This window comes from Venturia canescens, chromosome 2 (assembly GCF_019457755.1).
Source record: "Venturia canescens isolate UGA chromosome 2, ASM1945775v1, whole genome shotgun sequence".
Lineage (NCBI taxonomy): Eukaryota > Metazoa > Arthropoda > Insecta > Hymenoptera > Ichneumonidae > Venturia > Venturia canescens.
The window spans coordinates 11,860,632-11,872,508 of NC_057422.1; the positions used below are offsets into that span (position 1 = coordinate 11,860,632).

Below are 11,877 nucleotides of genomic sequence, written 5' to 3' on the forward strand. Positions count from 1 at the left end.
CTTTGCTAAAATGTATATTTAACACAGCAGAGTATCCCTTCCTATGACGCACACGGAAATACACACGCAAAAGTTATTTGACATTCGTTTAACATTGCTCGCCTCGTAATATTAATAATTAGACAAGTTTTCGAAATTTTCTCCTGTATGTGTGAATTTAATCAATTGAATAAGATGAAGAGGTGAAAGAATCGTGCTACATCAATCTTCTTGTCGCAAATTAGTGACGCTGAAGCGATATCAGTCACGATTTCTTATGAGGTAACCTCCAAATGCAATGTTCATAATTTTCAACTGGTTCTAAAATTTGGGAAATTCCAAAATTTTCAAATCTGGGTTTCCTGTTAATTTTCGTACGACCTTAACAGGTTTTTTTTTTAAATAAGCATGAAATCGAATAAACTGGAATGAAAATTACATTCAAATTCACAAAAAAATTTATTTCTGAAAAATATTGCTATACAAACGAATTTTTTGAAGCATTTTTTTTATAGCGCAGTATAAAGAAGAATCTAACAAAAGACCCTCATGAAAATTGAATGACTTTTTCCTTTATTTTTTTTGGTATCTGTTAAATCTGATACAGTGCTAGGATTCTGTCTTTAATTTTCATAAATAATATTGATCAACTTCAATTCATGCCTTTAACCATTTATTAGATGCTTACAGTTGAGTTGTTAAAGTTTTATTCCAATCAAATATAAAATTTTTCTGAAATCTTTTTTTTTCTACAGATCTAATAAGTACAATTCCTAATCGAAGAAGTGTTGCAAAAAAATACCAAAAATGCGCAGTCGCAGTAATTCAGGTGTTCGTCTGGACTATTACCAGAGAATGGTCCAGAAAATAATGATGAATCACCAGAATCCGGTGACGGGTTTGTTTCCAGCCAGTGAGAAAAACGATCATGCTTGGATCCGGGATAATATTTATTGTATTCTTGCTGTGTGGGGATTATCAATGGCATACAAAAAAATTGCTGATGCCGACGAAGACAGAGCCAAAACTTATGAATTGGAACAAAGCTGCGTGAAGCTTATGAGAGGCTTGCTAATGGCAATGATACAGCAAAAAGAAAAAGTAGAGAAATTTAAAACTACTCAAAATCCTTTGGATGCTCTACATGCCAAATATAGCTCTGTTACCGGACAAACCGTTGTTGGTGATTCTGAGTGGGGCCATCTCCAAATTGATGCCATTTCTTTGTACCTTCTGATTCTGGCACAAATGACTGCCTCTGGCCTCCAAATTGTCTTCAACTTGGACGAAGTAAGATCGAAGTATATTGTTACTTTATGATTTTATTTTTTCTTGTGATTAAGAGTACTATGTACCTTGGACAAGCATCTGAATGAGGTTAAGACAAGTTTTTTAATGAAAAAATATGCCAGCATTTTTTCAAGGTTTGAAATCGTTGAATGTTATCCTATCGTTGAAATCAGAAAACAATTTCCTGAAACTTGGAATCGATTTTTTGATATTATACATTTAAGTGGGAACAAAACTTTTACAGGTTGCTTTTATTCAAAACTTGGTATTCTATATCGAATCTGCTTACTGCACACCGGATTATGGAGTATGGGAGCGGGGTGATAAAACGAATCATGGCTTACCAGAATTGAATGCAAGCAGTATTGGTATGGCAAAAGCAGCCATGGAGGCAATGAATGAATTGGATTTGTTCGGTGCACGGGGCGGTCCGACCTCAGTGATTCATGTTCTCGCGGACGAAGCACAAAAATGTCAAGCTGTTCTACAATCAATGCTTCCAAGAGAATCCAACTCCAAAGAATTGGATAGTGGTCTCCTCTCCATCATCAGCTTCCCAGCTTTTGCGGTCGATGAGCCAAATTTGATACAACTCACTAGAGAGGCTATAACAAAAAAGTTACAAGGACGATACGGATGCAAAAGATTCCTGCGAGATGGCTACCGAACTGCCAAGGAAGATCCTAATAGGTAAAGTGGAGGAATTCCTTCAGAGTTCAGGGCAGACCTCTGTGAACCTAATTTCACCAAATATATTATTACACCCTCCAAATATTATGATTTATCTTTAATAATTTTTTCACAGACTTTATTACGAACCATGGGAACTTCGAATGTTCGAAAAAATAGAGTGCGAATGGCCTCTATTTTTTTGCTATTTAATATTGGATTATTGTTTCCAAGGGAATCAAAACGGTATTGCCGAATATACGAAAGCTCTTGAGGAAGTGATGATCAAGGGGGACGATGGCATCAAATTAGTGCCTGAATTGTACGCCGTGACCGGGGACAAAGTAGCCGCCGAATATGCAGAACCTGGAAGTGCTCAACGCGAAGCCTTAGGACGATGTCCCTTCATGTGGGCTCAATCTCTCTACATTTTGGGCAAACTACTTCAAGAGGTGACATTTTACCTTAAATCTGTTCTATTACAATTCAATGAATAATGGAGCGAATAATTTTTAAATATTCTTATATAAACAGGGTTTTCTCGCTGTTGGTGAATTGGATCCATTAAATAGACGACTTTGTAGTGAGAAAAAACCCGACGTCGTGGTACAAGTCGTGATATTGGCTGAAGACGCTGAAATTCGTGAAAAAATAGCTCAGCACGATATCCACGTTCAAACAATCGCAGAAGTTGCACCGATCGAAGTACAACCGGCCAAAGTCCTCAGTCATTTGTACACCTATTTGGGTATGTTTTCTAATTTTTTCCGTACACAATTTTGATGTTTATATAACTAAAAAAAATAAACATTCGTCGTTCATTTATAAAAACTTGGTTTTCCATAATTACAAAACATTTCTAACATAATAAAACACGAATACAATGAATGTTGAATATTTAGGTCGTAATAGGAAGTTGGGATTGTCAGGTCGAAAATCAAGAGACGTGGGAATTTTGAGTACGAGTAAATTGTATTCTCTAAACGACAAAATATTCGCTTTCACGCCTCAGGTGAGTTTACTGATTCGATAATTCAAATATAATTCGTGAGATGTCACGTTACATTTTGTCAAAGCATAAATTTCATGAAAAAATGTTGAATGTCGGTTTATTCGTTAAGAAAAAAGCAAAATTATTGAGGAAAGAAACAACAAAGTATCTATGATAGTTGACAGACATGACCCGATTCTACATCGCTTCGGACTATGAGCTCATGATCGACATATTCAAAGGAGAAATAAATTTCTTGAAGTCTAGCTGGCAGAATATGTTAGGTCGTCCACTCGTGGTAATGCCACTCAAGAACGTTCATCTAGGTAATTTGGAATGGCCTTATTCAAGCAAACGGAAAAAGTCCTTTATCGTTATTATTATATATTTGTTAGTGTTTGTTTTATTGTACCGTATTTGTTATTAATTCGAGTGATGTGATTGATTGCGCTGTAACAGCTCCGCCAATGAAGACTTAAAGCTTAGATAAGTTTTGTGTTTACAAATCAAATAGCTTGCGAATTCATTTCATGCGGGCGCATTGTTTTTTTCGATAGAATTCATCAATCACTAACGTTTTTGCAACATTAATGCTTCCATGCATGTAAGCGATTTTTCCCACTCAAAGTATCACAAAAAAAACGAGTTTTATTCCCAAACTTTATTGATTATTTTAGGAAACGGTCAAATAGAATTTTTATATTGATTCAGTAGATTTTCTAATCGTCCATCGTGATTATTATAATCGGCGAAGACAAAAATTCCATTTTCCAATGTTAATACTTTCTCTTCATAGTTAAGTGAAAAACAGTCTTTTTTCCAGAGTCATATCGAAGTTAATAGTGTTTTTATTTATTTTATTCGCTACTCGTTCACGTAGTTCAACGTGTATGTTGCATGTGTTAGAACTTTGACTCGGAGGAACTCTACGTAACGAACGATGCTGCCTTCCTCGCTGATACTTTTACGACAAATCTGGCCTTCGTCACCATCAACTGGAGGCAAATGCTTGGCAGGCCAACCGTTACACTCGTTGCCACTCATAATCACTTAGGTACGACGAATCACTTGTCAAAAACAGAAAACAACATCAATGTTCACAAGGCGAAAGATTGAAAAATGCTTGCCTGAAAACAAAACCTGATAGGAGCGCCTTATTTTTGAGCTTTTGTGTTTTATTTCTATTCGTTTTCCAGCATGTCGTTACTCGTCTTTCCTCAAGGTTTGATGCCGAATTCCATCAGTTTTCCCAATCGCTTGATCTGTCATTCATTTTTTATTGTCAACTGCACAGGTCCATTTTTTTTGACGCAATAAACCTTTTGTGCACGTACAGATCAGGGGAAAATCCCGTTGGCTATGATAACTACAATGAAAAAACTAAAAAGCGGATACATCAATGGCACCAGAGTTTCTCTTGGAAATCTTAACGATTTCCTCAGTACTTCATGCATCACAAACTTGAGCTTTCTGGGGAGCTCTGAGGATGGTCGACCGGATAAATTGAATCCACAGGTAATTCAGGGCTGTAGTTAATGAATTTGACATTTAACAAGAGCATTTCGTATTTGCAACCGAATTTTTTTTCGTTACTTTCATTTTATACAATTCTCGAGATACCCTACTGATAGAGGTTTGCTGATTATCGTTCTCCATTAATAGGTGCATCAGTATTTGGAGGAGCATCTCATGAGACCGTTTCCTCATCGCACGGGTTTGTTGAATCGATCCGTTGGACGAAGCAGAAGTACTTTGAGACGAAGAATGTCTGTAAAAGGAGCCATAAAAAAAACGAGATCGATAGCTGTCGAACGTGTGTATGAAAGAAATATCAATTACTCCAGGGGCACTAACAATTGCCTGAAAAGATAAAAATCCGAAAAATTAATAATAATTTCACTTGCATGACGACTTAACCAAAGAGAAAAAGGTGTCATTAACACTATTGCAATGTGTTTCTACAGCGGAAGTTCCTATCGTCAACCCAGACTGTAAGTACCGGTCAATAGTTGTCCAGCACTAACAAGCTACCTATAAAAATAATATGAAATTTTCTATAGTTGGAATGCAGATAAAAATTATGCTCGATGAGTTATTTCAACTATTAATAAATAAAACACAAATTCCGATTGACCGATAAAAAATTAAATCCTACAAAATAATTGGTAATTGAGCAATGACAAAAATACGATTAATCCTGATCTTTCATACGTTTGAAAAATATTTTGGATGTTGATTTCAGCCGAAATCCTTGGCATGGCTGGTGAAGATCGCAGACCATCGACGATAAGCTTGAATCATCCGTACATAGAGGTAACAGACACTACGTCGCCCATAACGAGTCCTTTGTCACTGCCAACGCGACCTGATCGAACACCGTCGCCCATCGATGAGCCAATGCCCTGGAGAAATTCGCCAAAACCTCACAGACATCGAGTCTCGTCTGAAACTCAATATGCTGACACCGAAGTTGAAGAATTGCTTACTATGCTGCGCGAAGCTGACAGTCTTGAGGAGCAAGGAGATATTCTGCAGTATCTGGTGAGTCACCGACATAATTTACTTCGTTGAAGCCATAAACACGTACAATTTTTCAAATTTTCTTCGGCATATTCTTAATTCGAAAATAAAAAATGTAGGACGTAACAAAAAATATCTTCCAATTTTAAACACTATAGGTAATAATAGTAAATCAATTTTATTGATTGTGACATCTAATTACAATATACGAACAGTATTTTTGGAATTTTAAAAACCCGAGTATCAATAATTAACTAGATGATAGCAAATCTTCAGAGGCACTCGAGAAAAAAGTTGGAAGTGAAAAAATTTCAAAAGGATCGGTCGAGTAGATTTCGATTACACTGTTCACCGGTGGACAACTTTTTTCCAAAGTGCCTCTGCTACTATCGAGTTAATTATTGATATTCGAGTTCTAAAAGTTCAGGAAATCTTGTTCATATATTGAATTATGATGTCACAATCAATAAAATTGACATGTATTCTCTGTAGCGTTTAAAAAAAATTTTTCACCGAATTGACGTTACCCCACCCTCAAAAGATCTTTAAATTTCGTAAACTTTAATTGCGAATCTCATCGTGGGACCCTAGAAAACGATCCGTTTAATTCGATTTGCTCATTTTGAAAGACCTTGGCAATGATGAAAAGAAAAAAATCATTAGTTTCTAAAACCATAACGCACTAATTGAAATATTGAAATTGACGCAGGTTGATTCTCAAGGCTTGTACTTCAACACGGGAATGCTGGAAGAGGGACATCCCGTATTGATAAAAGATTTGTTAAAAGGACTTTACGAAAAAGCATGCCAGCAAAAAATGTGGGGAATAGTACGCCATACGGCAGGTATGCTTGGGAAAAGAGTGGAAGATCTTGCTAAAGCTGTGACGGATTTGTTGGTGCGACAGAAACAAGTTACGGTCGGTATGCCACCCGCCAACGAGCACACCATAGTTGCTCCCTTGCCTGAAAACGAATTACGCTCGCTGATACATTTGGCTTACGGAGACGACGAATCAACGGCAATGCTGACGCAAGAGTTACTCGTTTATTTGGCAATGTTCATAAGAACTGAGCCACAATTGTTCCACGAAATGTTACGACTTCGCGTTGGTCTGATAATTCAAGTTATGGCCACCGAATTATCGCGTACGCTTATATGCACCGGTGAAGAGGCCTCTGAACATTTGCTCAATCTCTCACCTTTCGAAATGAAAAATTTGCTGCACCATATTATGAGTGGCAAGGAGTTTGCCATTAGCAGTGGTGAGTGCTTTTCCTTATAATTTTCGCGATACGAAAATATGTCTATTATTGGTCCTTGACAGCTGCTGAAGATACTATGAGTCTTCTAGGATTAGCTTTCAGGTACTATCCCCCGTGGATTTAATTATTTTCATGCCAATCTTCCAACGTTAAAGGGTTTAAAATGATGAGATTGTGATAACAATTCAAAATTGAATAATAATTTTGTCAGTCCTATGGACATGTAACAACGATCTTTTGATGTCAAATTCTGGTTCAAACTACTTTTGTTCTAAAATAAAAAAAATAATAGCAGCTTTTTCTCTTGGACCAACTGTTAAATATCCTATCTGACGATTTGGTCGATAAAAGTGCAATACGCGTACACATGAATGCACACACAGAGTTTTATCTATGAGTAATCGTTGTTTTCATGCAGTCGGACGCGGAAACTTCTCCGTAATCAGTTGCAAGTCCAGCCGTCTTAGCAAGGTACGATCGATCGAGTCCGCTTCAGCACGTATAAACAATAAATTTATTCATTTTTTTTCCTACTTCAAGAAAACTATTATTTTTTGTTTGTACAGAAATCACAAATTGGTGGTTTTCTCAACGTCGATCAGACAGACGGTGGTGAAATGGAGCCGGATAGGCAAGGCCAATGGCTCCGAAGAAGAAGACTCGATGGTGCATTGAACAGAGTCCCTCGCGATTTTTATCCTCGTGTTTGGCAAGTTTTGGAGCGGGTAAGTTTGAATAACCCATAATTACTGAATTGAATTTAAGTTTCGAAAAATGTCCCAATCTTTATAATAAAAATTACCCAGTGTCAAGGTCTCGTTATCGAAGGCAAAGTACTGCCACAAAACTTGACTCAGGAAATGACTTCAGGAGAACTGAAATTCGCGCTTGCCTTCGAAACTGTTTTGAATACCATACCTCAACCCGAATACCGTCAACTCGTCGTCGAGGCTCTCATGGTCCTGACTCTCGTCACCGAGTACAACGTTGTTGCTTCGCTCGGTGGATTGATCGCTGTCGAACATTTGGTCCACAAAGCAAATGCTATTTTCTTGGAGGATCAAGTAAACCCATTTTCTGTATAATTTTAAGATTCTTATAGTGCAATAAGGTTTCAACTGGAGATAAACACATTGGTAGGAAAGTTTTTTAAGCAACTACACTTGTCTAGCTTCCAGATGAAGTATTCCCAAATTAATTTTGTTTATTATGATCGAGGCCGTAAAACAAGAACGATGAAATGGTATAAGTGTAAATAAGTAAATTTCGGTATTCTCGAAATGTCAATTTTCTTCGAATTTTCAAAATATGCAACTTCTTAAAATTTGGCTCGTGAATAACCGAATACTCATTCTAATTATCTCTTCGCAGATGAAAATCGACGGAGATGCAACGCTGTGTTGCGCGAAGCCAAAAGAGGAACGCGAAACAACAGCAATAGGAACTTTACTGTGTGGAGGAGCCGCATATATTTGTCAACACTTCTACGACACCGCACCGAGCGGAAGTTACGGAACGATGACTTACATTACTCGAGCGATAGCGTCGCTGTTAAATTGTTTGCCAAAAGACGGAGACATTGAATGTTCGATAACGTAAATCTGTTCTTTTCATTCGTCGGTCTATCTAAGAGAGTACTTGTATTAGTTAATTTTGTGAAATTTTCCCAATTGGAGAAACGATACGCAAATATAAAACGTTCGATTGAAAAACCTCTGTATGCTGAGATGTTCATGTCTAAGACGTGCGTATTGATTCAAATTTACTGATATTTCTAGGGATTAATAGGTTTTAAGGCCAAGTGTCATACTGACTCGGCTAGCGAGAGTGTGTGAGAAATAGCAGAAAATCTGGAAAATTAAAATTTCTACCATTTTCGTTTTATCGGGATGGAAAAAAATGTTGCTCGCTCTTGTCATTTTTCTGTGTGGGTTAAGTTTTTCTCTGTTCCGATCGATCAAACGGTGTTAGATTTTTTTTCACTTTGAACTCTTAAACTTCAATATCTTTCGTGGAAAAAAAACTGCGAAAAACATCGATCCAGTTGAAACACACGCTTTATTTGTTCGTGTTCCGAACAGCTTATGTACATACACGCGAATTGCGACTCTGAAAAAAGTTTACTGTTCCTTCGGTGTTTTAGTGAAAGGATTGAGCTTCGACATCCACGAGCTACGGCAAATAAATTTTTCATGGTGAATCAATTTGAGTAGTTATTTAGAAAAAATGGAATCGAAATTTGGATCATTGTAATGTGACGAAAATCTTCTCTTTTTTGTTTACTGTTGGCCGAAAAATATTTACAATGTAATGATTCGAGGAATTAATCATTTAGAAGATTTTTCGCTACTTATTCCAATGGTGCAAACTTCGAGATCATTTTAACACTTTCTACTTTACGAACCTTCCTGACTTGGATGTTTCAACATCCGCTGCCAATTGTATTTGTGCTTCTTTCAGTTTTGCTATAAGCTCCGATCTGTACACGTGTTTCAATGGCTGTACCGGGGGCGCATCCGCCAACTTTTTTCTCGCCCATTTCTTGCACGCCTCTTCCCAGGTTAGACCATACCATTCAATTTCTTCGCGCGTATACTTGAATTATTGATGGAAAAAAGACGTTTTACGCTATGACTATAAAATCTCAAAATTCATGCAAGGAAAAAGAATTTACGCTTACGGCTTCAAGATACTGTTGATATTTTGCTAAAACTTCTTCTTTCTTCTTCGGATTTTCAGGATACAAAGTTTGGTCGGCTAACGCCAGTAAAATTTTTCTCTTTATTCCTAAAGCCAACTCGGATCTCAAATCGCAGGCCAGTGTCTGAAAATTCATTTTTTGATTCATCAAACCTATCGAATGACTAAACTTATTCAGATGATTGAACAAAGTTTCCTATAAACTTTTTATTCACAGAATGATTTGTAAAAAAATATTGATGAATGTTGAACTAATATAGTGTTCAATAGAATAACTTTTTAAAGATTTTTCTTTTTTATTCTTTCATTTACCTTCAGTAAATAATGATCGAACCCATAATTCTCATGGATCAAATCTAATGTTCTCTTAGTTACAGTTGCTCGCATATGAGTATCGAGAACCTCACTGTAAAGAACCGATTTTTGAAGTGACGGAACCCAAAAATGAGGAACTCTCCTTCTCCATTTAGATTTCTTAACGAAGCCTTGAACGACTGCTTCTCCACCCCATATTCCATCATTTAGTTCTTTTGGGTATTTCAGAGGCAGTGGAACATTTTGTATAGGTACTCTAAAAAAAGAAGAGAATTTTTATTGGTACAGCAGGGTCTCAATTGTTTTGTGTTTTTACTATTTCCTAATTTATGTTATCATTTGTAATCTATCTTAGCTTTGTTCTACTAACCCTAATTACTTCCTACTGAAGGAAGCATAAACTATTAGATGAAATAAAAACCAGTTTTTGAGAAAATTGCTGAACAAAATTGTGATCGTTCTTTAAAAAAGGTTTTCAACTACTGAAACCAATTGTCTATATAATTCAATGTTAGTATATCTCTATTGTGAACAAGTTTTTATTTAGAATATAAGAAAATTGGAAACACAAACAGGAATTCATTACTGCCACAATTTTCAAACAAATTTTGTCTCTGCCCAAGCATGTTGATAATATTTTTGTGAGATCAGTTGACACAAATTTTAATTATTCAACCAATTCAATACTTGAATAAATAAAAAAAGTTTCTTCAGTTGATGGATGGCAAACTCAATGTTTTTGCTAATTTATAAGTGAATAATTAATCACAATGAAAAAGAATCATTTCGTAATTGAACACAACTGCAATAGTATATTCAATAGTTTGGAAATTATGCAAACATTTTTTCCGATCCCATCCCGTATCCTATCCCATGCAGTTGTTCACCAATAACCATCGATATCTCACCATGTTAGGAAGTTTTTTTCAACATGTTACCACGTATATCCGGTATAATTGAAAAATATGCATTGTGATTTTTAATAAAATTATAGTATTCTGCTTTTTCTGCTGAAACTCTTAAATGATTTGTTTTGTTGCTACTTACACCATACCCAAACGTTCATCCATTTCAAATTTTCCTTCTTTCTCAATATAATGAACTGCGGCTGGTTGGGTCAATTTCCACTCTTTCCAAAATTTTTTGTAAGCTTCAGGCATCTCAGCCCCCAAACCGGAATCCCATCGAGATGGTCTTTTGAATCGGTACAATTTCTGAAACAATTGAACTCAAGTCATTAATCTCTGAATGAAGATACATGGCAATGTTAAAATGGTTAAATAAATAAAATTAAACTAGGAAGTACGTAGTTTAATTATGAAAGCGTTAATCGTAACGATAAATACATCAGATGTCGAGTCCTTTGTACAATAAATATGATAGACATTATCCTTATGATTTTTTCCGCAATGATGGGGGATTTAAATAAAGATTCGCGTTACTTTCATGGCGTAAAATTGACAGTTCGAAAATAAAAAACTTAAATTTTCTTTCATTTAAATGAAGTAATGTCGAAAAAAATGTACGGAAGTGAGGTTAGAAATTTCGATGATAGAATAATTATATTTTCCTATATTTTATGATATGACAAGCATGATTTTCCATTGCATGAGAATCTATCCACTTACCTGCTGTATTATTTTATTTGCCATGATCAATGATAGCCTATTTTCGTAAATATCCGTGTAATTGTTTTATTAGAATCACGTATCAAAAGATGTTAACCCATACACACACACACACGACCGCGACAGAGTGGAGACACGCAGAAGTAACATGCTGATTTAACTTTCCAATCGTCGCATGGCTGCAATTCATCCACCGAATCGCGAGCCCACAATTCTATTCTGTTTATACGTCGCATGTAATAAACACCTGTGATTGGCCAATGGTGGAAATTATGTGGAAGGAAAAAGGGGTTTGTTCCTCGCAAATTCAAAATATTATTTTATTTTTTTTGTGTTCTTTTTCATCTCAACTATATAATCAAAATACTAGCAATTGATTTATTAATGTAAGTATGAGTAATTAATATGAAAAAATTCGGATGGTGGATACATTGAAAAATTGAACAGGCGAATCACACTTTGGTATCATTACGTTTTTTTTTAAAAAGTATTCGCAAAAAGTGAGGTATAGGTAACAATG

General features: G+C 35.9%; 2 protein-coding genes across 5 annotated transcripts; one reads left to right on the top strand and one right to left on the bottom strand.

Annotated features, from left to right (window-relative positions):
- Positions 1-25: 25 nt before the first annotated feature.
- On the top strand, positions 26-8,914 carry LOC122406536 (probable phosphorylase b kinase regulatory subunit alpha). Of its 4 annotated transcripts, none has more exons than XM_043412039.1 (16): positions 26-261; positions 735-1,269; positions 1,514-1,959; positions 2,075-2,390; positions 2,473-2,686; positions 2,841-2,950; positions 3,836-3,983; positions 4,266-4,444; positions 4,592-4,742; positions 4,894-4,920; positions 5,172-5,470; positions 6,159-6,714; positions 7,133-7,185; positions 7,281-7,439; positions 7,521-7,778; positions 8,086-8,914. In XM_043412039.1, exons 2-16 carry the CDS (start codon positions 787-789, stop codon positions 8,311-8,313), a joined length of 3,627 nt encoding a protein of 1,208 aa, XP_043267974.1. In that variant the 5' UTR covers positions 26-261; positions 735-786; the 3' UTR covers positions 8,314-8,914. The 4 variants fall into 4 exon arrangements, with proteins under 4 accessions (XP_043267974.1, XP_043267976.1, XP_043267973.1 ...); XM_043412038.1 differs by lacking the exon at positions 3,836-3,983 and adding an exon at positions 3,108-3,255 and having other exon boundaries at positions 27-261; XM_043412041.1 differs by lacking the exon at positions 4,894-4,920.
- mRpL28 (mitochondrial ribosomal protein L28) lies at positions 8,754-11,515 on the bottom strand. The gene is made up of 6 exons (XM_043412049.1): positions 11,358-11,515; positions 10,777-10,943; positions 9,727-9,985; positions 9,395-9,538; positions 9,119-9,309; positions 8,754-8,886 (listed from the first exon to the last, which is right to left on the bottom strand). Exons 1-6 carry the CDS (start codon positions 11,379-11,381, stop codon positions 8,835-8,837), a joined length of 837 nt encoding a protein of 278 aa, XP_043267984.1. The 5' UTR covers positions 11,382-11,515; the 3' UTR covers positions 8,754-8,834.
- Positions 11,516-11,877: the final 362 nt, after the last annotated feature.

What these genes read in the sequence shown, in the direction of transcription:
- LOC122406536 (XM_043412039.1), top strand. Translation starts at nt 787, where the DNA reads ATGCGCAGTCGCAGTAATTCAGGTGTTCGTCTGGACTATTACCAGAGA. An exon ending in TCATTTGTACACCTATTTGG is followed by an intron (nt 2,687 to 2,840) that starts GTATGTTTTCTA and finishes TTGAATATTTAG; the next exon opens with GTCGTAATAGGAAGTTGGGA. An exon ending in CTATTTTCTTGGAGGATCAA is followed by an intron (nt 7,779 to 8,085) that starts GTAAACCCATTT and finishes ATCTCTTCGCAG; the next exon opens with ATGAAAATCGACGGAGATGC.
- mRpL28 (XM_043412049.1), bottom strand. Translation starts at nt 11,381, where the DNA reads ATGGCAAATAAAATAATACAGCAG. An exon ending in CAAATAAAATAATACAGCAG is followed by an intron (nt 10,944 to 11,357) that starts GTAAGTGGATAG and finishes CAATTGTTTCAG; the next exon opens with AAATTGTACCGATTCAAAAG. An exon ending in ATCAACAGTATCTTGAAGCC is followed by an intron (nt 9,310 to 9,394) that starts GTAAGCGTAAAT and finishes CAATAATTCAAG; the next exon opens with TATACGCGCGAAGAAATTGA.